Source organism: Drosophila serrata, unplaced genomic scaffold (assembly GCF_035046125.1).
Source record: "Drosophila serrata isolate PLE 108 unplaced genomic scaffold, ASM3504612v1 contig_241, whole genome shotgun sequence".
Lineage (NCBI taxonomy): Eukaryota > Metazoa > Arthropoda > Insecta > Diptera > Drosophilidae > Drosophila > Drosophila serrata.
Genome location: NW_028257139.1, coordinates 3,268,266 through 3,295,099, shown reverse-complemented (window position 1 = coordinate 3,295,099; position 26,834 = coordinate 3,268,266). Strand labels below are relative to the sequence as shown.

Below are 26,834 nucleotides of genomic sequence, written 5' to 3'. Positions count from 1 at the left end.
GGCCATATTTTAATGCAAACTTATTATCAAATTTGGTAGGAGTAGATTCTATAGTGTTTGTGATTTAATAGACACGCCGGCATGGCTTAAACGACTGAGCTGGTGGTGCTTTTTAAGAATAATTATATTTTATGTGGTCGGATTTGCCTCCTTCTACCTGTTACATAAATTTTCAGTTGTATTAACAATACATACCTTTGAGCCATGTGTATACTAAGTATAAAAGGTATAGAACTTACCGTACTATGGCATTTTTTCATTTATTTTTAAATACATGTTTATTTAATAAATTGAGTTCGTTAACTATAAATAAATCACAACCGAACTCATTGTCTGCATCATAAAATGAATAGTTCTTTACTAGGATATACATATAATATTACACATAGTTGACTTAAGCACAATACAAATTAAAGTACATTGAGTTTGTTTACTATTATGTTGTGGTTTAATGTGCAGTGCCTTTCATACCTTTTCATGGATTGAAAATCAAATATGAAATGTAATACTTCAGTTAGGAAAATCAAGAGATATTGTGTTTCTCTTCTTATTATTACTATTATACTTCACTTTTTTTGGCAAATTAAATGACAGTTTAAGCCGTTCGATAATTTACAAAGTAAGCTAATCACTGCGTTGCATGAGTGGAAGTGGCATATTTGGTGCTGATGCAGTTGGGGGCTGCGGATATAGCAGCTTGCCATCAGAGTAACGCATCAACGTCATTAGCTTCAGCATTCGCAGCTCCTCCTTGTCCTTGTCCTTGTCCTTGTCGCGATCCTTATCCGTTCCGATACCGCTATGCGTCTGTGGGTGGCGCAAGCGATTGCGATCTGCTGACTGGTCGGGTCTTTAAAATACTCAAGTCATTAACGTTCTCTAAAAAGCTATTGTTCGCTGACAGTTTCACGCTTTGCACGTCCTTTTTCAGTTCCTCCATGTCGCGCTTGAGTTTGGCACGTCGGTTTTGGAACCAAGTAATCACCTGTGGATTGCAAAAGTTGTATTATAAGGAAACTTTAAGAAAGATATTTCTAATTTTAAGAAACTAAGAAAAGCAAAAGATTTTTAGTTTTGCAAAGCAATTCCTATCATAAACCTGCCAAAAGTTTGTATATATATTTATTTTTTGATCTATTAAATAAAAACTTATTAATATGGCATTTAGTGTGATATTTTAGTTCATATATATCTATACCCTTGGGTATTATGATCTAAGTCGAAACCATGAAAATCAATGAAGGTGTCATTTCGGACCCTAAAAATCATGAATATTCTTAAATTATTTTTGATTTTTTAAAACCTAATAAAAATTAAGACAGGACAGCTTTTAGATTGGAAATTAAAGAACTTTTGACAGAGTTATGATGGATTTTTACTGCAAGGATATTGAAATTTCGGTTTCCCTTCCTTGCTTTTAGTTAGCTTCCTTACTTATTTGTGTATATCGAATATACTCTTACGTAGCGCCTGACTATCACCTTCTACTGATTTGATTTAAATAATTTTATTTCGTATTTAATCCATGTTTAATCGCTTAGATATCATACTCACCTGTGCATTGGAAAGTCCCAGGCCGCCGGCAATCTCATCCCGATCCGCTGGGGAAAGATATTTTTGGTATAGGAAGCGCTTCTCCAGCTCAAAGATCTGCTGGTTGGTAAATGCAGTGCGGGACTTGCGTTTCTTCTTTGGATTGGATCGCGTGGCGAATATATTCAATGTGGCGGGATCTGCAAAGCAACAAATATCATTGAAATCATTATAAGAGAGCCACGTTGTCTTCAGTCAAAAAAGTGTGATGAGATCGTAAATTATTCAGCGATCAGTCAACTTTTAATGCTTCACACAGCCGAGTCGATGATCGTAAAACGTAAAAGTTTATGGGGCTTTTGGCTCGTTTTCCGCCGTAGAATTTGACCTTTCTCCGGAGAGCCGTCTCGAGGATGCTTTATAAATGATCACCTTTATGGCCGATCTCTACGCAGTCACTGGCACTTTCAATTCAATCAGTGAAATGCTTGTGGTTAAAACAATTTCAATGGAATTCATAATAGACAATCCGACAACAGCAAATCTCCGGCCATAAAGGTCGACTTGGGGGATTCTCTAGCTCTTGCCCCGATTTATACCATCGAATTTTATTGGCCACGCTGAATGGATTTCCCCTGTGTGTGTGTGTTGTTATTGTTTTCTTAAGCGATTCGATTGGGATTTGATTCGATGTGGATTTTTTGATGGCCGGTATTTGTTTTTGGCATGTTTAAAGGTAATACGCCGGCTGATTGATGTTTATACCACTTCTATTTCTTCCGAAGCATTCCGCGGCGGAAATGGCTTTCAACCCAGTTTGAGTTTAATGGAGAAGGTAGAGCAGCCCAACCCAGCCCCATTAGGTATTGTTTATTTATCGCTGGCAATTCAATTTTTTCGCCTTTGCGATCAAGTTCTTTTTCTTGTTGTTTTTTATTAATGCCCGATACTTAAATGGCAGGGGAATGATCCCGCCTAGAGTATCAACGGAAATAGCTGTTGCTTCATTTGCTTAAGGGGTTGAATATATGTATATATCGAGAGATAGATTATATATGATATAGGGAGCTAGAGGGAAGGTCTCTTTAAGGGAAGTCTGGCGGTGAAAATGGCAGCAGCTGCAATCCTACAGCAACTTTGTTGTTACTAAACATGTCCGACAATTAACAATTAAGACGCCCGAATTCAGTCCTTGAACAGCACAAGATATGGAATACTAGGGTTGATTCAGTTCCCCTTCTTCTAAAGGTTTTTTTGTGGCTCAAGTTAAAAGCCATTTTGACACTGTCCCCTTGTGTTTATTGCGAGGTTATCTAATCTTCTGGTTTGTAAATGCCCATTCAGGTCTTAAGGGGTTGATTGTAGAAAAGAATAAAAATAATACATGTTTTCGGTAATGACTTTGTAGGCTTAAGTAATGAATTTATTTTGGATCTAATATGTGCTTAAAATAAATTAAAACCATGTATATATGGCTCACCTCATATACCTCCTCTTAACTAACTTAATTACCTATTTTCAAATATTTCCTTTATTCAATTTATAATTTTTATCGAACACCGTTATATCTTATCTAAGATCGATTCTTATACCATATTAAACTGACCCCACTTGCCATCAATAGGCATTCCTGGCCCCAGAGTTGGCCACGCCTCTAATCAAAAGCCATGGCAAGCCTTTTCTAGGCCAAAAAGTGGTTAAGCTCGAACTTTGTGATGGTTTTATTAATTAAAAAAATATATATAGACTCCATTCGGGGGCTGGACCACTTCGGTGCTGCACATGAAGTTGGTGGCTTGGAACTGGAATTACAACTCGCACCCACACCTCACACGTCCTCGTCGTGACCAGTAAACAATGTCATCAGCATAACTAATCATTGTGACAGCCGGCAGGGAGATGCCGGGTGACACCAAACCGAACCAAACCAGGCCACATTTAGTACAATGATTCCAAGGAGCTGCTTCTGTTGTCTGGAAAAGTAAGCATAACTTATGCCTCCTGGCAGCGTTGCTAATTGAGACACAAACAAAATGACGCATTTTCCTTACATAAATAGACTGAATTACTGGGTGTGCTTCCAACACAATGAAGTTAACACTAACAAAAAAATATATTAATATATGAAAAAATATATTTATTAATAGTAAAAACATAACTAAATTCAAATATGATCATGATTTAGAAAATATACCAGATTTTTTATTTAGGAAAAAATATTTGCACCACTGCAATAATATATAATTAACAGAAATTGTTATCTCTTTTACGTTCAGATAAATTTTGAAAGCGTAGGTATCGATTTGCTTCTTTTATCTGGCTATTCTCTGTATTGGATAATTAGTTATTAGGTATATTAATGATAGCTACAGAAAACGACTTCAAGAGTATATTTATGGGAAGTAATTAAACACTAAGTGTAATAACCCTTTACAAATTGACATCCCTTACTTAATGAGTTTACTTAGCTGATTATGACAGCTTGTTTATGATATTTTTTTCAGTGCATTAGTTGAACACGATACGAGAAGCATGGCGTGCCTTATCGACGGTCAATCTGAAACGCGGACTTGGAGCGCTTGGCTAATGGCGTTGCCTGGTAATTAGGCAAATTAGATGGACTCTACTGGCTACTGGGAGGCACATAAATTAACAGCAATTAATTAAATACTCGCTGCTTAATGCCAGATCGCAACCCACTCTTCCGGGGAAGAGTACAACAGAGTACAACACACAGGGCTAAAAGGTGCCGCAGGGATACAATTCAATTAAAGCCAACTCCAAATCAATCAGCCGAGATCAGCGAGCAGTAATGGTAATCCCCAGGGATGCAGAGCCACAAACAAAAAGGGGAACATCATAATAAAAGCCAGCCAGCCAGAGATCGCAATCTCAAGACAATCGGGCTACCAAGATGCATATCCCTTGGCTAAGGCTAAGGCTAATGCCCAAAGAGTTTATTTACCACAAGGTGCCTGCTGTTCACACGCTCTTCAAATGCCTCGCATCGCTTCGGACCCTTTGAAAGATGAGTGAGTATCCGAGGTAGTAGGTAGGCAGCCAGATACCGATTTAGATCCAGATACAGAACCAGGCCAAAAGCATGACATGTGGAATGTGTGATTTGGGCACGCCGACGGAAGACTCAATTAGAAGACTGGACTTTTTTGGGGGCTTTCGGATTTATGACCACAAGGAATTCCACATTCTCAGGGTCTGGCTAAATACCTGCCAATAGCTTTACAAGTCTGCCGCCACCGCAGAATTATGACAAAACCGGCCAGGGACAAAGGCGACCTTCGGGATGCAAAAGAGTTGCCGCCACTGCCGCCGGCGGCTCAAGGAGTTTGGCTAAAAGCGCTAATTATGGCCAGAACGGAAAGCAGAACGATGCTGCTGCGGCAGCAGACCGCAAATTGCGTTGTCCAGAAGCTCGAACGCGTAATCAAAAACTAATTTTAATCCTGTTTGGGGGATCACTCCCGCTTCGCTTCAGCTTCACCCAAATCCCGGACACACAATCCCAAAATGAAAATGAAAACGGAGAGTAGGAGGAGTTGGAGGAGCAGGAGCAGGAGCAGGAGAGCCGATCGGATCAGAGATCTTTTTAGCGGTAGGTCTCAGTTAATTTATTCTAAATGGCTTTTTGAAATCCCCGAAACATCTCGAGAAATTTACTTATGACGTTGCCGGCGTCTTTCTTTCCCCACGAAAACCAAACCGCATGATACACAGAGGAAAATGAATATTTCATTATGAAAATTGTGGAATAAGATAATTTTCTAATAATTCTATCATATTACCAAGAGGGAATTTGTTATTAATAATAGATGAAAGTAATCATTTTTAAGGTATGTAAATAATTATATTTATATATTCGAGGAACACAGGAAAATTCTAATGAACAAACATATCAAGAAAATAAATAATCAAAAATTTCTTTATATATTTTAATGTACACTATTTTCGATAATTTATTTGAAATTAACATTAAATATATCGATCTTTTCTTTCATCCCTTTCTGATACCTAATCTTGACCAAAGACTGTAATTTTGAAAAAACGGATCGTGATACGGAATTTCTCTTCCGGCATGAAAAAAATGTATATAAATTTAAATATATTTCCAAAATTATTGTATCAGTGTATTAACTCTGTGATCTGAGATCCAAAACGATGATTCAGACCGGATCAAAGCCGATGGCGGGCCCTGCATATTTTTCTCACTTCGGCGTGTCTGCGTGTTGTTAGCAATGAAATTGATGAGTTCGAGCAGGTTATAAAACCCGATACCTTTTGGCTACCTTTTGTTTGCTGCTTCTTTTTATTACTACTATAACTGCCGTGTTGTTTTTGTTGCTGCTGGACCTACGAAAAAGCTGAAATACAATAACACAAATTAATATAAGAAGATGAGACAAATTTAGCCGCCGACAAAGTGAGCTGGGCTACGAGTAGAGGGGGGATCGCAGCTCTCCATAACGAGAAAGTTATAAATTTTGGTATTTTCCTTTTGGATATGGAGTCTGGCTTGTGACTTGTCGACTGGTGGGGTCTCCACATTTTACTCCGAACTGCGATACAGTCATTGTTGGGCTGCTTGTTTACACGCTCGTAATGCGCCCAATAACGTTTTGTATTTTGTTGTCATTTTCGTACCGCCTTGGAGATCTTTGGACCAGCCTGGGATCTTGGATCTGCGGCCTGGCAGAGGCTTCAGGTAACCGAACACGTCGTTCTGAAGTTATTTTAAGCCGCACAAATATAAGTTATTTGTGAGATATTTAAGAGCTGCCGAAGGCTCCGATTGGTAATTGAAATCTGTGAGGCACTTAATAGATCAAAGAGGTCAGGATCATATTTCCCCAGTATCTTGAATTGAAAGCCCAAAGATCTAAGTCTTTATATTTTTATAGCTCTCTTAAAATTCCTTGAGACTCCTCAAGTATCTGTATAAACAGGACTTTCACTGTACTTTTCAATTGTCCCATATTAATATTAATTGAATTTTTTCATATGTTCAAAAGGCAAAAGCATCGCTTTCCGGCGTAAAGTTTTTCATGTTCATGTTGGCCCGCAGCTATTTTGATTGCAATATTACATCTTGTAAACATTAATATGGCCAATAATTTCCGAGTGCTCCGTCAATTTGCAGAGCTGAAAAAACATGTCAACGGTACCTGGGGGCAGTAATCAAATGTTTTGTCGAGGGTTAATTTCTTCATACATGTTCCAAAAGCGATCGGCAGAGTCGGTCGCTTTCTTCTGAATGGACCCCGGGGTCCTGTACTCCCCGATCTCGAGCATAAAAACATAAACAGGAAAACCAACAAACAGTTTGCGCACGATGTTCACTCACTTTATAGGAACCCAAAATTACATGTGCACTGGGAGAAAATACTTGGTAGAGACAATGATGATCATTTTTGGTTGAATAATCTTTTCTTATTGAAAACTAACGAGGACTACTAAGAAATTCGTTACATTTTATACTTAATTCTTAGGTAATTTTACGATATAAAGAGTAACAGGGGCTATGCCCATTTATTACAAAAATTCACCTAATAGAACAAAGATCTTATGTAATTGGAAGGATATTTCCAAAATTAGCCTCCACAGATGAGTCGAACTAGACAAGTATTTATCAAATTTCGATGGAAATAACATTTCTTACATTATTAACTTTTAAATTGTTTAAATTTAATGGATTCTGATGCCGATGCTGATGCTGCAATACTAAATACACACGAAAAAAATTCGATTTCTAAGATCCTTATATATTTGACCCATTACATTTTCCAGCTAATAATAAGTTGCTTTATTTCAGGCTTTTCTCTTGGGCTGTTTTAAGCGATTCATTAGCTCTGTGCCGGCGACTTTCACTTGTAATTACTAGTAGACGCCTCGGACGACCCCTCTTCGACTTTATATTTTGATTGATTTTAATGGCTGGCAAATCAATTGCAAACTCCGACGCAGCGAAACAAAGCGCCGAAAACGTGGTCATCCTTAATTCAATAATGAGTACGTCCACAGAGAATCGAAGCCATGGCTACACACCGATCCTCCTCCTTTTATCCATCCAACCATCCAACCATTCCATCCATCCGTTCCACAAACCATCCATCGCTGGTCCCCATCCTAAGTATCCGCCACATGATTCACGATCGGAGGAGCGTTCAGCATGCGCTACGCAAAAGCTCTTCCAATGGCCAGAGGAGAAGAGGAGCAGAGGAGCAGAGGAGGAGAGGAGGACTGAGGACGCGTCGGCTCCGGGACAAAGCATCGGCTCCCTTTGATCAGCACATATAAAATACTATGGCCACGCCCTCTAAAAGGCAGATTAAACGAGATGGCGCTCGGGCAGTGGGCAAAACGTATACTTAAACTTAACGTAACGTAAAGAGCAATGAAGTCAGTCAGTGTAAGAGTCGCTCGGACACGATGAAGCAGACTGGCAGGCTGGGAACCGGGATCGAGGGGGAGATGGAGTAGGTCCAAGTTGGTTCCAGACGGTAGACGACGACGGCGGCGTTGTCTGCAAGAGCCATGTTTGGCCACCTCCCCAGGCGCATGGTCAATGCAGTTTCAGACGACAGTGGGTTAAGTGCAGAGGTTTCTGTTTCTTCTGCAACATCCAAAGGGTGTTGCACAACATGTTCCTAGCAACATATGTACATTTGTCTTTATTTGTCAACACTTTATTCTACCTTCCGAACTGTTTAATTTAAGTTTTTGATGAATAAGAGCGTAGTTAAGGAAGTACATATGTGGGTAATGTTCCTGTTCCCATTTTCTTACACACACGTTTTTTCTTGTATATTTTTAGTCTTTCCTAATCTTCTCTTATATGTTATCTTAATTAAAAAAGACTAAAATACAGCACAGGAAAGGAAACCAACTTCGATGTGCCGAGGTTAATATGCTCTTGCTGTTCAAAATAGAATCATAAAATCGAATTGAAAATCGTTAATAACTTTGGTTAACATATTCCTATTCTTTGAAGGTTTTTATATGACCCTTTTATCAACAATTCAAACTTAAAAAACGCATAACTAAGTTAAAATGCATTAATTTTAATTCTGAAAGCATTAATATCTTAGTTTTTTAATAGGTTATTAGATCTGCATAGTCAATTTATCATTTTAAAAGATTCCATTTTGTTCCAATTTTTGACAATTTTAATGATGTAACCCCTTGTAAAATTTTTAATTTTTGATACAATTTTGAAAATTTATTTTATCACGGGACATGCCTAGATCGATTCGGTTGTTGATGCTGATCAAGAATATATATGATTTATGGGGTCGGAAATGACATCACAACGTTACAAGGTTCTGAAAATACCTTCTAAGCTCTAAGGTACTTTACCATTAATCACTGCTATTTACTTTGAAATATAATTTGAATACATTAAAATCTATTTTCTGTATATAAAGTATAACTAAAATATTTTCGTTCCTGTAATGATTCAAGTTCCCAAAATTCCAACTTTATGACTCCCTTAGACCACTGTGTGAGCATCGGTTTTGGTGTGTGCGAGACAATAAAAATTACGTAGCATTGCAATTTGGACGCTGAGCACTCGATGAAGCTGCTCAGCTTGCTCAGCTTTTGCTACGCCTTTTCCCCCGATATTACCCCGTTTTTCTTATTGCCATCATTTTTTTTATGTTTGCATGCACTTTAAGCCCAAAGCTGATCTGGGGCGGCGGCAGCGGCATTTGGCGGCGGTTGTTAAGTGAAAATCTGGGCTTGCAATCGCTAACATCAGCTAACAATGGTCATCATCATTAAAATGCGATCAAAGAAGAAGAGGCGGCGGCTCTTGGGATCCTTGCTCTGATTGAGTGACCTTCCCCAACTCCAACTCCGACTTCAATTCCAACTCCAGCTTCAGCTCCACCTTCCTCCACACATTGGACGACTTCGATGTGGGGCAGTGTTAGCCGTCTTAATGTCTTTATAAGTAGCATGTATTCTATGTTAGTAGGGGATGGCAAGAAATATGCGGTGTAATCAAAACCGTTTAAAAAACTACACACTAATTGAGTTAGAAGTTCGTTGGGGGCTTTGAACTGGCCGACGGATCAAAGGCACCGCCGCCTTATTGGTGGCACAACAAAGAGCGTTGACAACGGGCCTGTAAAGCCAACAATGCCCCAAGCAGCCACTAGATGAATGGGACGGACCATCGGATCCATTCCCCGGATCTCCCCCATCTAGTGTTCCCGCTGATGATGATCACCATAACCATCATGATGGCCAGATGATTGGATCGGTGAGCAAGCCGCTAAACTTGCCCCAGAGACATTGTACGATAGTTTTGACAACTCAGCGAAACCGAGGCGGCAAACAAGAAAAAAAAGAAGGCTTATTAATGAGAGTCCACACTAGCAAAAAAAACCAATAAAGAAAATTCAATTTTGATTATGAATATATGAATAAAGAGAGGCCTACACTGCTACATAATATTATAATTATTAAATACTTATCCAAGTTAAAAAGCCTGATTTTCCCCAGTGTAAGGACTCTGCTAAAATATCGTTGATATTATGACAAGCTGTCATAAATTTCAAATTAATGTAATGATGCCAGAGAATGCCAAGAGTTAGGAGCCGGAGCCGGAGCCGGAACCCGAAACTCATTCTCCACTTCCAGCCAGGACCAGGGGCAATCTAAGTCGCTGCAGGTAGCAGCAGGGTCGTGCGATCGATCGCTGCCTGGATCGCATCGGATCGAGAAGATCTCGATCTTGGATTCGAACTGCGACTCCAACTCCGACTCGGACTCGGTCCGATGCTCATCGATTGCTTGTGGTTCTGGATCTGGACGGGGCGGGGGTATCTTCAGGTGCCGGCATTGCCACCGCATTGACTTGCCTACCTTACACCTCGCAGAGGCGAAGATCAAAGACGGCGGTGCCGACTTAATAACATAAATTAATCTTCTCATTGTTGGGCACCAGCGAGCAAAAGGGAGAGTCCGGGGCGCATTAGAGGAAGAGGGATGCACATGCGTGCCAAAAATGATACAGTAACAACACGCTATGCTAATCCGTTTGCTTGCCTAACCAGGCACTGTTAACGCACAATGCCAAAACGGCATTTAATTTGTTTTTAGCCCCAATTCGAGGTTTCATTCATTATTTCAAGACCTAAGCGAGAGAGAGAGAGTGTTAGTTAAGATTTTGTTGCTCCTAAGCGGAGATCAAAGCTAACATGCCGCCATCCAAAACGACGAAAAGGAGACGGACTAGAGGTATGCACTGGGAAAATTAAATCTAAATTTATCTAATTCTAAATAATTTATTTAAAGTAGGGAAATATGAACACACAAGAAATACTTAAGAAATGTGTATATTTTAAATAAAATTTTTACAGATTATATATTAAATTTGTATGGTTTTGAAACATGACAAATTCTTTCTTTTTATACATTCGAGTAATGTTTTAAAAGATTTCATAGTTAATATTTTCATATTAATAGGGTAACGTAAAATTATTTTCTTTATTTTTTAATTGCTTACTCTCTTTTAAAAATCCTTTAAAACCATAATAACATTCCTATAAGGTTTATATGCAAGGAATATAAGTTCAGTAAAGGGACGCCAGAAAGTAGGCAATGTTTTGAGAACCGGATATTCTATGGTATTTCCTTTTTGATAAATGTGACTTTATATTTTGTGTTCTTAATACAATTTTGTAACGCCACAATTTCTGTTTTCAAAATTAAAATTAAATATTTCCTTTATTTTAACATTTTTAGTGTCATTTAAAAATCCTCTAAAAAAGTTGGTATGCAAGGAATGTAAGTTCAGTAATGTGACGCCAGAAAGTAGGCAATGTTTTGACAACCGGATGTTCTATGGAATTTCCGTTTTGATAAGTATGACTGTGACGAATAGCTCAGGGGTTAGAGCACCCGCCTTCCAAAAAAAAAGATAAATATGACTTTGACTTTCGGTAATTACCTTTTATTTTCGAGACCAATAAATTCTCTAAAACCATATCTTATATTTTTTTTGTAGTGTAAAAATAAACCCTAGCACAAACATGGAAAATATGCTGTGAACGTTTTTTTGATCGAAAAGAGCGGCAATGACGATGAAAATCAGCCAACAAGCATTAGTATTTGAAATGAGTTGAGCTGCCGAGGCATGAGTGGAAATCGAAACGAGCGCAGCAAATTAGCTAATCAACGCCCATTAGTAGTAAGGTATTGGAATTTATGATAAATATCCGTTAATGCTCATCCCCAGCCATTCGGCAGATTGCATCCTGAAGCAGAGCTCACAACTCAGGAATAAGTTAATTTTGCTATGGAATGAGGATACCCTTGATCTTCGATCCCCACGATCTTCTGGGTGCACGGTGATAAAGCAGGCTTTTTATAACACTGCCAATGCACAGCAGGGCGACAAACAAGTGCATCTCTCATCGCCGTGTGGACCTCTGTGCTAATAATACATAATTTTCTTGTAAAACAACAAACCGCTGCGCATCGTTATCGTTATCGTTATCATTATGGTGCATTTTTATGTGCGCCTGCATGTTGACTGGCCGTTGGCACGGCCCGCTTGCAATTCACAGTTGGCAGTGGCCAGTTGGCAGCTTGTAGTCGCCGGTCAACAATATCACCTAATTTATGTTTATCGATATTGCCGGCCAGATAAGCGGCTTTAAGCAGGAGCAGTGGGCCGGGCTCGTAGGTTTTGTTTTTAGTGTGTGTCATAAAATGAAAGTCCACAGTCAACCGATTGCCGTTGCCTTTTTATTCGAGGAGGCGAAAATAATGTCACTTGGCTACCAGCTGAGTGCGATTCAAATTTAGATAGCATTGGCACCTTGGGATCATCTTTAAAATAAGCTTTAATAATGTTTCTTATTTAAGAATTTTTTAACATCCATTAACAAAAAATTTGTTTTGTACTTTGAGCAATGTTAATCAGAGTTTGACAGAATCGATTATAAAATATATTTTAGAAGGTAAATTCTATAATTTTCAATAGTTAAAAAATAGATATATCAAAGTTTACGATATAATTTATTAGGAATATTTAGCTTGATATTCCTGTTGATACATAATATTCTCTTCATATGTTTCCCTATTAGTATGAAATGTTGCCATATTTTTGTTATATATTTTAAAAAAAACCTTAAGTAAACAAGATACTTTTTTAGTAAGCTGTTGTCTATGAATAAAAACAAGAATTAAAATAAAATATCTAAAATCTCTCACCTCATTTGAAAGTCTCAATCTATTTTTTTTTCCTTCCACCAACATAATGATTTTGTTTCATATTTAATGTTTCCAATTTTAAGAACCTTGTAATCCATTTAAATAATTGCAATTATATCAGAGCCATAATAAGTGTCAAGTCTAACCGATATGCATATATTTTGCCTCCAATAACTGATTTCTGCATCCTCTATTGACTTGTTCACAGAACTTGTTCTGTTTCATGACCGATCCAAGCCATTAGCCATAACAAGCGACCATTTGCATGGCGCTTTTGATGTGCGTTCGTGTTTCGAGGGCCATAAAAAAATGTGTTGCATGTTGCATAAAACAAAAAAAAAAAATAATACAGAAAAAACTAGTTACGGTTATGTGTATAATTACTGCGACAGCATGTTGGCATGACAAATAAACTGCGAGAGAGACCATAAATTAAAGTATCAGAATGCGTGTGTGGGGTGTGTGTGGCCAGGGGGGCGGGGGAATTGGAGAACGGGATTGGGGACTTGGGCTTAACGGCAATGGCCACCTGACGACAAGTCTGAGCCAATTGTTAAGCCGTTGATATATGCCGGATTTTCTGAATGTAAGTGCGAGTGCGTGTTGGTAGTAGAGTCAACTTTCGGGTTTCTGTTGGCTCTTGTGGGCGTGTCGCACTTTTCGCCTTCGTAATTGCAAGGCTCGTCGTATGACAAGCTAAATAAATTAACAATAAATAATTGTGCAAATACAAAACTGCAAAGATCATTGTCTACACTGGGCCAAAATATGCTAGCACTAAAATTATATTTACATTTTATACAGAAACTAGGAAATGTGCACTTCAAGCGAGCAATTAGTTTAAAGTTTATTGCGTAAAATTATTTTTAAATTCTTTTAAACATCTTCAAAGGCAAGTGTATAGCTGTCCTATTTATAAATGCCACAAACAATGCCAAGATTTATTTAATTACAGCTGGCACACACACACATGGCCACAGTTATAATACAGATTTACGCACAAATATGCAATGTAAAAAAATAGAATGAAAGAAAAACAACAAGGCTGCAGGCGTCGCTCTCTGAATTTATTTAATTAAATCTACGCCCCGTTGGCAGCCAACCGCCTTGGCTTTCAGCCTCTTTTCAGCTCCGATCTTGGCTTTTCTCCGTTTGGGCCAAATGTGCATAAATTCCGCACTTTATGCATTGGCTTAGAGGCAGCCGCCGGCGCAGTTGCAGTTGCCTAATCGCCCATTACGCATAAAAAAAAGATAGATAAAGAGAAGGAAACCCAGTCCGATGACACTTTCTTTGGCAATTACAAATGTGAGTGCCAGCCCCGGGGGATTCACAGCGGTCCTGGCCAATTGAATTGACATAAAAATGCAGTCAATTTGGCAGCTGGCCAGGATGTGAGCAGCTTTTAATGGGATACTCATTAGAACGGGTCTAGTTTTAAGGAGGTCTAGTGAAAAATCTGAGGCATGTATTAAATATAGAAAAAATAAGAATCAGTTCATGATAAATATCTATTGTAATTTCTTTACAAAATGTAGGGTATTCCCGACTTGTAAAGACCTTAAACTTCATTCATTCAGCTGGCAAATCCCACACCTTTTTGCTTAAAGGAGAATTTATGAAGAATTCATGTTATTTCCTACGTATTTCACTTCTGAACTCGCACAACACGATTCGATACAGAGTCATATGAATGGATATCCCTCCATATATTAGGTGCGTTTGTGTCTGTAAAAACTTGTTATGTGGGCCGATTTTTATTTGGCCAAAACGGAAAGCGTGTGGCTGCCTGCAAAATGGGTCACCGATTGATTTCTTGTTAACGATTATTGAAGCCTTATAAAGGAAACAATTATTTACGGCTACAAAGTTATAAGGTTTAAATATTTGAAGTAAATTCTCCCTAATAAGACCAAAAACTAAATCGATTCCTATTAGTTTATGAAAAAACCAAGAGCTAAAGAGGTAACCATATATGGAATGCTGCCACAGAAGAGGAACAAACGAATTGTGGTCTCCTTTGTTATCCAGCATCTGTTTCTAGACTCCTGCCTCCGCAGTCTTAAGTGGCCTGGCCTTTGTCAGCGACTCTCTTAACAACAACCAGTAACAACCACTACAACTACATCCACATGGCTGGCTGACTGGGCCAACAAAAGCGCATAGTTAAGCATAATTTAATAGATACGCGGCTCGGGCTTTTGCCAATCTCTTTATGGTTGACACTATTGTCTAGGCCAAGTTTGTATGCGAGGCTGTCATAAAGTGATGAATGCATTATTATTATTGTTATTGTGGCTGCCGTACGTTGTATAGTATTTGCTGGCTGGAAAGCCTTTGTTGAAAAGCGTTAATTGAGTGTTGCGAATGTGCAGCGGCAATTGAAATTGTTTATGACTTGCAGTTGTTGTAGCTCCGCAGCTCCACAGCTCCTCAGCTCCTCAGCTCACGTTCAATAATGTAATGCAATTTGGGACTGCTAATGGAGAAGGCCTGTACTATTGCCCACTTGGCTAATCAGCCAATCAGCGGCAATATCAGACTAATATCCTGGGCACCAAAGGATACCGCTGAATAGCGGCTGCTTGGCAAGACACTTTTGCCTTCCATTTGGGTGCTGGTAATTATGCTTTATTAAGATGCAATTTTCATTACGAGAATCCGAGCCACTTGAACTGGCTGCCACTTGACGGCGACGACGAAGATCGGTCCTAGTTCTCTATAAGTTTCTTTCTTATATACTCGTATTTAGTGGTTTTTAATTGCCGTAATTAGCGAGAACTGGGAGCTGGATGCTGGGAGACTGACTGAAATTCAAGTGCATTCTGAAGTGACGTCTGGCGGCTCGCCGAGTTCCATCATGGCCGCCGAAAAGACGGAAGCAATTGATTCCCGAGTCTGGGCCATAAAGATACGCCATAAATTAACACCAAACCGATTAATGAAAAGTGGCGATCCATATCGTTGTGCACATGTTTCATGTCCGCCGAGGTTCAGATATATTATAGATGATCCCATCAGGATATTGGCACATTAAAATCAATTAACCAGACCTCGATTTTGATGCTGAACTGCCACAAAACTGGAACTGGAACTGGCACAGATCTTTTGGCTGGCATCTTAATGAGTCCGTTTTGGCTGATTGTCAGTCCGATTATTTTGGTTGACGCCGTGTCATAAAACTTTACGGCCATTTAAATGCCGACTTGTAATTTGTAAAGGTGTCGGCCGGCCGCGATCTCTGGCTAAGCGCTTCATTACTTCCAAGTTTTGCATTTTAAATGATTCTACAACACAGGTGGAAAAAAAAATCAGAGCCCCCTGATTAAGTCTATAGCTGACCTGCTTAAGTTTTTATTTTTAACGTTTCAAGTGATGAAAACTATACAAATTTCAGGGGTATTTCTGAGGTGATTTAGTTATTTAAAGGTAGTAAATAATCAAATAGGAACTCATTTCAAAAAGCTATAAGTTTGAAAGGGATTTCAAATACTAATTACAGTTGCAAGCCTTAAAATTTAAATGCTTTAAATAATATCTACTGAATATCTTTGAACTATATTATAATAATATAATTAAAAATCATATTGTCTTGCTTATAGTTTTAATTTATTCATATGTTTTGACTGTTGAAAGCTATTTAGTCTTTCGTTAAGCTATGTTAGAGCAACCCTTAGTTTGGCATTGCTATTATGACACATTAAACTTAACATTTAAATGCATTTGAACTTGACTGGCTCGCTGGCTGTCTGTCAATTAATTAATCGACAAAACTGCCGAAATTCCAAAGCTGTCAGCCCGTAGACATGTCCGTGAAATGATAAACTCCCAAGCCCAGAAAACCGTCGCGACGGCCGATCCCCCAGACATTTTTAGCCACTTGAGCAACCCTTGTGCACCTCCTTTATTTTTTTTCTGTACTTTGTTGTATTTTTTGGCTGACTGTGTCTTCTATATTCGTTAGTTTGCCCACTGGCCCCTGGCATTTATGCTTAACACTTTAATTGTGATTACAAGCTGCAATCAAACAGCAACAACATCAACAGCCAGCCGGCTTGGCTGGCTGGAACCAAAGGTTGCTTCGAGCCTCACTGAGTCTGAGTGACTAACTGACTGGCACTCGAGCCAACGGCGGTGGTTCTCTTACTCTTAACTTGGCTTATGCATGTTTAAGCAGCAAAACTGCAGCAACACCTTTTGGCAACAACAAAACGCGCCATGTCGCTGGCTTTATTAAATTACTTGTCAAAAGTGTATACACGGAGCTGGAGTTAAAGTTAAAGCCGCCGTACCAATGTCGGCGGACATGAAACAGCCCCCCGACAACATGGTATATCTACACTAATAATTATTTGTATATATTTATTTTTAAAAGAATATTTATTCAGAAAGATATTTAAATTAGATTGCAGTTTTTGGGTAACTAAATTTCCTTATTTATGAACTCCTTTTTCCCGGTGTAGTGAACCTCATCTGCATACTTTAATAACTTTCAAACTTGCAACTTGGAAGGTCTTTCGTTGGCATAACAAGCCTTGTCATAACAATTCTGCAATGCAAAAAAAGGGAAAATCAAATGAAAATGAAAAGAAATACTACCATAGAAAATAAAATCAATTAAGGCATTCATTTTCGTTTTCATTTTCATTTCGTTTGGTACTCGCCCCCCTTCTCGGGGATTAATTAATCTTGTCAACGATTGCAAGTCATTTGCCGTAGAAACAGCGGCAAACATCTCAGATAGTCAAATTAATTTTCTTCACACTTTAATAAACGATTACACAAACACAAATATACACCAGCTAGGCAGCACATGGGGTTGCTTTTCTTGGTGTTTGATGATGAAGGTGTTAAATGCTTTGTTGACATTGCCACTGCTTTCAGTATCAGCTACTATATGGGTACTATATATATATACACACAGAGTATTGTGTCGGAAGGGAAACAATTCGGGGGAAGAAAACATTTTTCACAGCTTCCTTTCGATTTTAGCGTGAAGTTTGTCGTTCTTCGGCTTTATTGCGGTGATTGTTGGTGGTTGATTTTGATTTTTCCGACTGTGCTTGGCGTGTAAATAGCAACTTTACCACCAAAAACATATACACACAATAAGAAGTTGTTCATCGAATGTGTTTCTTGGTTGGAAATTTGTTATGCTTTTCATTTGATATTCGACTGAAGTTTAAAATGTGTTTAAATGTAGAACATCCCCTTTGATGTAAAAGGGGAAATGGCTTTCGGAAGGGGAAGGCGTAAAAGTGACTTACAAGGCTTATTGGTGGAAGTCAATCGTCGGGAAGAAAGAGATTTTGTGAATTTAATTATATTAAGGAAAGAAGTAAAGAGCATAACATAATTAAAACTATTTAATATTGAATTATTCAATTGAATTTACAACGGAGTTGCAAATATACCAAATGAATTAAAACAATTCCTAACATTGGGGTAGTTTAATTCTTTATCAAAAATAAACTTTAGTGGTTCAAATGTATTTAAATTATTAGCCTATTTAATTATTTAAAAAAAAAAATAAAAGAAATGTATTGAAATTTTATTTAAATTAAACAAAATACAGACTTTTGGCAACTTCATTAACCCAATTGGGTTCGTATCCTTTGTGGCAAGTCCTTCAAATATTATATTATATATGCTTTCCCCAGGCCTTGTCTTATCAAGATCTTAAACACTTGAAATTTCCATCATCAGACATTAAAAGATTCGTTATGCCACAGTTTTTAAACATATCTTGAGGATCTTATACCACTCTCAGTTTGATGCGGCCTGTTACTTTACAATGTATCTCAAACGGTACAGGGAGCTCGTCAAAACTGAAGTGCAGACATCTAGATGGACTCAATGGATATGGATATGGATCGGAGTCTGCACCTGTCCGGCGCAGCGAATGGTTAAGAAAGACAGAAGACACCTTGCCTGGAACTGGGATGGATCAGGATACTTTTGGGGCAGGAACTCGTCTGCATCTGGGTTTTTATTCGCATTAATGTCGCCCCGATCCGTAGCTGTGAATAATTTCCCCATCCGCTTCGTTAGACACTCTCCAAGCACCCCGAATATCCTCCGGTGTCTCCTCGTTTGTTCAGCATCACTGCTAATGATTTCAATGCTTTAATTTATGCGGCTTTTTTTTTTGTTATTTGAACATTTATCATCAAAGACTGAGCATATAAATATGATTTGTTGCCAGGCATTTTCTGGATTATCATAGATGCAACCAATTCAGCTGACTTTTCTTCATTCATTTGGGGAAATATAATATAGATTTAACACTATAAAAAGTTTTATATGTTATCTTTTTATTTTGGTTAAACAAGTTATAATTAAATATTATATAAACATTTAAAGTTAAGACTCTTCGGACTACACCTTTACTAGTTTTATTTGATATTAGTAATATTTGAGGCTCAGTGCAACCTTTCCCGACCACAATGGGCAACACCTCTAGGATGGAAAACTGGTTTCGCCAGGCCAGGCGCCAACTGACCCATATAAATTGCAGCTGGAAAAGCCGCGAGGAAATGCGTTTTCCCTCCATGCCCCCTGATGGTAACCACTCCCGGCAGCAGTAGTTTGGTGGGCTGTCTGTGAACGCATCAATCTCTTTTGCACGTTGCATTTCCTGGCCTAGACCATGGGCCAACTGCAGTTAGCCATGGACCCGCGGGGTCAGAGAGGTGTTTATTTTTTTGTTTCTGTTTTTTTTTTCAAGCATAAAATGCGTTTTTAAATGGCTTTTTATGCGTGGCGCGGGCTTTTGATGTTCGACACATGCCGAAAATTCACAGCTCGGGCGGTCCCAGCTCCTCACTCGAGGCGTGTGATTAATGTTTGGCAAAAACGCGAAATGCGAGTGCGAACGGCAGTGGGAATGAGATTGTGAATGCGTTTTTAAAGAACTTTGACAAGGTCCTGACTTGAATGCGCCGCATTCCTTGTTCCGTTTTGCAGGGTACATTTGTTACACAGGCAGAAATTTAAGTTACTTCAATATAAAGCTGTGTTTAATACCTTTAATATTTATAAATGAAGTCTATATTTGGATGATAAATGTTTCATAAATAAAACAATTCTTTAAGCCATAGATACTTTACAAATCTCTTTTTAACATCTTCTTCTAAAGTGGCTTAAATTTCATTTATTTTATATTTAAATGTTGAACAAATTTCCCCTCTGTGCAGACTTCTTCTCTCCGAGTTTTGGCAACAGTTGGACTCTTGTGCCTCCCATATGGCCCTGATAGAGTTATTACCAAAATGTAGCGCTGCTTTTTAGCCCAATTCCTCGTTCTCACCTCTATCGCTTGGCGGCCTGTCCCTGTCTCGGCTAATTCTCTCATTTGCTGTCTCTTGTGCAACTGTCGATGCTTGATTTTCGCTTGTCTTTATGATCGGCCTGTTGGCTTTGATCTTGACGCCGATTCCCCTGTCTTTCTTCCTTCCTCCTCCCCCCACAACACCTGAATCGCGGGTAATGGGCAGGAGAAGAAAAATGCAACTTGAGCTCAATTAGTGCTCATCAAAAGCGTGCAGGTAACACCTTCAGTGCGTTGCTTTCGCACACACACACCTTTGTGCTTAGTATCTGTGTCTTAGTATCTTTGTTCTGTTGTATCTGTATCTGTGTATCTCTTCTTGGCCAGGCGTCACTTGTTCTTGTTCTGACTTTGGCTCTAACCGGACGGGTCGAGGTATGCAATTTGCTCGAGGGGTGCCTTATGATGATGGACCACCCGAGTGCTTTGAGTGGGATACACAGTCAGAAATACTAAGTTAACACTTTTTTTGTGGGAAATTTTTATAAAATATGTAATATTTAAGAGCTTTTATTGTTTATTTGATATAACGAAATGTTTTCTTGTCTTACAGGGGAATTGTTATGAGCTTAAAATGGGTTAAGCTTTTTTAACAGTGTTTTAACTATATTGTTTGCCTCTCTTTATATTGCTTTGGATATTAAAATAAAGTCAGAATAAGAATCTTAATTTTCTCAACAAGTTTGCCAACGATGTTAGGCGTCTTCCTAGTTTTACTATAATTTCTACACACCACAAATATTTTGTTTCTATAATCTTTACTACAAAATCCATTTAACAATAATTACATATATTTGATATGTGGTTTACCCAAGGTGTGTGGTCTTAAAAGGGGTTCTAATAGTGAAAGCAAATCAGGCAGTTAACCAATTTTTTGTTTAAAGCCAACCACGCAAGTCTCCGATTTTGTTATTCCCCTGGGCTGATATTAATGCTAATGCTTTATGGTTAGGCCGCACGCAAACTCATATTTCTCTGCCACTTTTACTACTGGCGAATTATAATTTTTAATAAAATATTTGAGGCGCAACCGTTAATTAGAGAATTTATGCCGAGCAGCGTAGCGTTCGCTTGTCAACTTGTTTCTTCTTCTCGAAGGCAATTTCGCAATATTTCATGCATATTTTATGCGAAGCTAGAACAGTTTGGCGCCCGCAGACATTTTCTTGATTTTATTGAGGCAAACGAGTCTCGCCTTACAGCATTTATTAAAACCCAAGCGAATATATGTATGTAGTTTTTATATAGTATTTGTAGTGTCATTAACGAATATCGCTGAAACGATGTGCAGCTATTAATCATTTGAAATGAATTTTTGATTTACACTTTGGCGGGATTTCTTTTGTGCTTGATTTATGCGATGCTCAGCTTGTTGACTTTTGTAAAGGAATTTGTAGTTTTTCATGGGAAGTATTTAAAATGAATGAAATGCAATTGCAATTTACAGAATTTAGCAATTTGCCTAATGTGTTACTCAAGTAGGAGAGGTATTTAATACGTTTTCTAGGGAATTTGAATTTATTAATAATTGCATTAGAATGTGTACTAATAATTCACAAAAAACTGTATTATAACTTCTAGGCAATTATATAAATAGTTATGTGCTAAATTGTTTATGGGCTTCAATGCACTTCCATTTGTTTTTTATCAACAAACTTGATTTTTAATACCCAACGATCTGGAGGTAAATATTTGAACAACAATTACTGGGCAAGTGGTCACTAATGCTAAAGATAGAAATCTATCTAGAACAACAGATATTTATAATATATATAGAGGGGCGTGACATCCATCTCAGATATTCAAGGCACGCCATAGGAAATGTCACGTTATTCGGAAAGCAGATATAGCTATTTCCTCACCTACAGATATATATATATATGAATGTGGACCGGTTATGGATCGGTTGATTTGACGTGACTGAAAATTGCCCTCTAACAGCTTTGACTGGGGATCCATTTGCATGGCAGTTAGCACACGACTCGGATTTCCAATTATAACTATAATTTATGCTAAAATCGCCACTTATTTACATTCATATATATTTTCGACTTTACTCCCATTCGAAATTAAGTATACGTCTAGTTGAACTAATTAGTTTTGCACTCTCCGGTCGCATAATACTTTTTATTACATTGCCCCGCCCCGCCCCGACCGGATCCGCCCCGCGACCCGCATGTTGTAAAATGTTTACACTGCTATCTGTCAAATCAACTGTCAACCCGAAGTGCCATCATCATTGTGGCCGCCATTCATATGTATGTATGTATCTGTGAGTTTGAGTTTTTCGGGGAGTTTATGTATCTGTTTGTGGTGCGTTTTGTGGTTCATGCTCCGCTGGGTAGCAGTCTTCGGTCTCCGGTCTCTGGTCTCTGGTCTCTTCCATTGCCATTGCTCCGCCGCCTTTTGTCAAGTGGGAAAAGTTTAGTAATTAAATTGTAATTAGGGATGCATCCGCCGCTGCTTTGTGCCGTTTGTGCGTTCGCCGAGCGTTCAATAATGCGGCTGTCTGTGCCAATTGTCTTGGCGTTTCATCAAGCCAACATTTTTAACGGCGGCAACCCGTGCTGATCGCCCCTTTTGGAATGGGCTTCCTTAGGGCTCATTTTGCCTCCCCTTTTGGTCCATTGCAATTATGAGTTTACCCTTTCCAAAGGGGAGTAGTAAGCAATGTGATCAAACTTGCATTTCTATGTGGGAAATGGTTTATATAGAGTTTAGGTGCCATAAAACTTACTTTATATGAATGAAAATATTCATAGAGAATGTGTGAAAAATGGGGAATATAATTCTTTATTTGATATAATAATTTTATTAATGGGGAATCGTATCAGAACTGATCACTTTGATAGGCAGATAGCTATTGGAAAAGGTGTTTGGGTTTTATAAAAGCTAATATTTTAAATAACTGGAGCGTATGTAATACTGGAAATCGATATAAACGTACAAATATGTATAATAAATTGCTATCCCCTTTGAATTCTCAAACAAATCTAATCTAAATAAGACAAGGATGTATATTAAATAGAATTTTTGAAATCGTGTTGTTAATGTCGATTATTATTTAGAGTAGATTGGATACCCTTTGATAATTATAAGTTCAATATATGACAGTCTACTATCTATTCGTTATTATAACGATTTTCTTTTTTGATATACCATATAGGACATTTCCCTTCTATATTTATATGTACATTCCTTCTGCAAAAGTCTCTGAAGAGTACCCAATCTTCGGCAGCAACACAATCTGCTGTTGTTGTAATTGACGAGACCTAACGACAGGTTCATTATTCAAATGGCTGCAACTTTTCAGCCATTTTCATTGTAATTATTTTGTATGTGGGGCTACACTTTGGTTTATCTGCTGACAATCGTCATGAGCAATGAGCAGGTGAGCACTCCAAAGTGCAGAGCATGGGAGTTGCCGCTGCTCCTAATTACCAGCCGGAAGTGCCCCATACTACTGCATACATGTACATATATCCTGACTGGTTACTTTCGGCCAACATTACTCTGGCTTAATGTAATGGTTAAGGAAGGGCCATCGTCCCCATACCGGATGCTGTCTTGGGAAAATGCAATTTTCGCAAACTACGGCGCTTAAGCTGGGCCTGCTCTGGCACAGCATCTGTGTGATAATCATAATCATCTCTTGGCTGGCACTCAATGCCAGTAGCAGTTGATCAACCGATCAAATCAGCTGATGCTGATTAGATGGCTCTGTGGGGCAATCCGGCGGTCTGGAGTGGAGCACGAACCAATTGCCAGTTGTACGTGCGCTGCGTAAATTCAATTTCAGTAGCAGATGAACAAAGAGGCGCAGACCATGATGGATTACTGACCGTTGCACTTGGGGAAAAAATATTGAGATACTTTGGCAAAGTTAAATTTAAGTTGTGAGATTACTAAGCTATTGTTGAAAGATATCTAAGGTTTTGTAGGATGTTTTTAAAACGCTTTTTAAGAGATATTACAGCCTAACATCTGAATATATCTATTGTCTAATTTAAGACAGTTCTCGGAGTAGCTCTCAGTAAACAAAGTAGTTTTTAAGGTTAAGCATTAAATAATAAATGTTCTATGAGAAAGAAAATGATAATGTGGGAATAGAGTAGATATATAGGACATAAAAATAAAACAATATGGTACATTTGTATGATTTATAATTGTGCCTTTTTCACTTATGTTCTCTTGAAGTATTTGTTAAGCTTCTATACTCCTCTTTTTTTAATATTAATACTGGAAATCGTTGCCAAACATTTATTCCAAGTGTTGAATGAATCGGTTCGCGTCTGCGACTTAACGAGAAATCAACGCCGCTAAGCAAATTATGCCGAACGATACGCATGCGCCGGAGCCATCAGCCAGATCGCGAGCATCCACAGCATCCAACATTGAGTATAGCGTTTGGGTATGGGTCTGGGTTTGGGTCTGGGTCTGGGAAAGGCAATCGCCATCAAAGGCGATGCCGAGAGTGAGCCGAGCAACCAGCCAGCCGGGCCTGGCTTGGCCTGAAATTGATTTAGCCACCTCGGCCGGCCCGACTGACCTCACTACTGTTTTTACGCCTTAAGCAGAATCTCATCAAGACGTAATGACAACAATTGATCAATCGCTGGACGGGCTAATGGTTATGATGGGTCTCGTTGGGAAATCAGTTTATATTAAAATGTAATTTGCTTGCGGTTAGCTTGTGGAGGGAAATAAGAGGAATATTCCTTTACCCATAGGTAGATGCACTCAGAATGTAGTTCACAATTATGATGGTCGTGCAAGAGCTAATTTAGGGTTTGTTTCTTTACATATTTTAACTTTTAAGTGTTATTGTTTAATGAACTTGCAGGATAAATTATTGTAACTATTATAAAATATAAAATGGAGGTCATAAAACAGTAAAAATGGGGTAATATTAATATGGATATTAAAGTTTTATACCAAACTCTATAATTAAGGGAACCCTTGTCATGAGGTATTTTGGTAAAAGAACACTTTTAACCAACGACCTGTAGATTTTGTTGTTGTATTTCATTTGGCACTCATAAAAACCATTATGAAACAATTATTAAAAGTTAAAAAACCACATCTGCTGTATAAACCATATCCCTAAAGTGTTTCTTACTCACCCTGCTCCTCGTCAAAGTTCTTGGTGGACAACTGGAATAGAGCATCGAGCGGGGTATCTCCAGCTGGGGGTTCACCACCTTTTGCCGCAGGCGCCTCCTCTGACTTCTTCTTGGACACTCCTTGGCTATCTCCCTCTGGAGTTGGTAGCTTCTCCGCCCTGCCCTGGGGGACTGCAGCAATCGATGCTGCTGCCATTGCTGCTGCTGCTACTGCTGGAACGCTGCGATCTCTCGGAGCTGCCATCCTCGGAGGCAATGATCAGTGCGGGATTTAGGTGGCTCATTTGGCGCAGCAGGTGCGCCTGGGCCTGCGCATGGAAGTGTTCCTGAAGCTGACGCTGATAGTCCCAGGCCAGGCGCTGCTCATAGCTGTGCAGCAGGGCGGGAGACAGAAAAGGATGCAGTGCAGCGGGTGGAGCAGCGGGCAAAGCAACAGCTGGAACAGGGGCAGGAGCAGGAGAAGGTACACCCGGCGGCTGAGCTGCCACATTTGGAGCTGTATCTGCAGGCTCTTCATCCCTTCCACGTCCCAGAATATCGGCTATGGAAAAGCTCTTGATGCGAGCCGGCGAATGACTTGGGCACTGGACTCCTTAGGAGCCTCAAACGCTTCATGCTCAGGGATCTCATCATGGGCGGCGGAGGACTGGGTGAGCCCACCGATATCTCGGACTCCGCGGGACTGGGCGTTCGCTGAGGCATCTTCAGGCTGCTTGGACTACCAGGCCCTAGTGCATCTTCAAGATACACTTTCTGTTGAATGGCGATTAAAAACGCGTCGGCAAAAACGCGCGGCAGCCACACGTAAAACGTCGGCACAACGTGCAACACAAACACCAACAACGAAAATGGCTCGTGGCCGAAATTCGCTGCTATTTGTTGCTCTCTCTCCCAGCCGCACTCTCTGTTGGGAGCTCTCTCTCTCTCGACCGGTTTGGGAGCTACTAACTGGTTTCGATGACGTCACTAGTCTCGCAGCTGCGCTGCTTGTCTAATTGGAAATGCCTCCTCGCTCTGGCAAAGGGGGCGTGGCAGCCAGAGACAGAGAGAGCGAGCGAGTAAGCTGCGGACCAATGGCAGCCGGCCAATAGCTTTCAGGCCCCCCTTAACCCCCTTAAAGTCGCTGTCAACGTGTGCGAACGTCATCAATTTGTACAATTTGACATGCGCTCTTTCTCACCACCTCTCCTTGTCCCACTCCATAGCTCCCTCTCTGTCTAATTCTCGCTGGCTTCTCGCATTCTCTCCGCCTGCGTTTCCAGGCGGCTGACTGCGTTAATTATCGTAATTGTTGGCTCTCTCCGGCTGCTTCGCAGCTCTCTTTTGGCCCACTCAATTGTCATCAATAATGATGTCTCGTTGTACCGTTGTTGGCTCCTCATCTATTTTCCACTGAATTCGACTTTTCGAGACCTCTGGGCACTGGCAGAAAATTAAGGAGAATATATCCGGAATAAGGTAGCAATATAATAGATCAGGGATATAGAAATTGGAGGGTTGAAATACATTTTTCAAAATATTTAGATATTTTTCAGTTTCTTTTTTTGGTTATTGGAAATGTTGTTCCAATGCACAGATATGCTTGTAATAATTTGTAATAATCGAAA

At 39.3% G+C, this 26,834-nt stretch overlaps 1 protein-coding gene across 1 annotated transcript; it reads right to left on the bottom strand.

Moving 5' to 3' along the window:
- Window positions 1-329: 329 nt before the first annotated feature.
- On the bottom strand, window positions 330-26,056 carry lbl (ladybird late). Its single transcript, XM_020958272.2, is given in 6 exon segments — window positions 330-850; window positions 903-985; window positions 1,555-1,733; window positions 25,228-25,390; window positions 25,392-25,809; window positions 25,811-26,056. Coding segments are annotated over 6 exon segments (1,188 nt in total). The 5' UTR covers window positions 25,930-26,056; the 3' UTR covers window positions 330-624.
- Window positions 26,057-26,834: the final 778 nt, after the last annotated feature.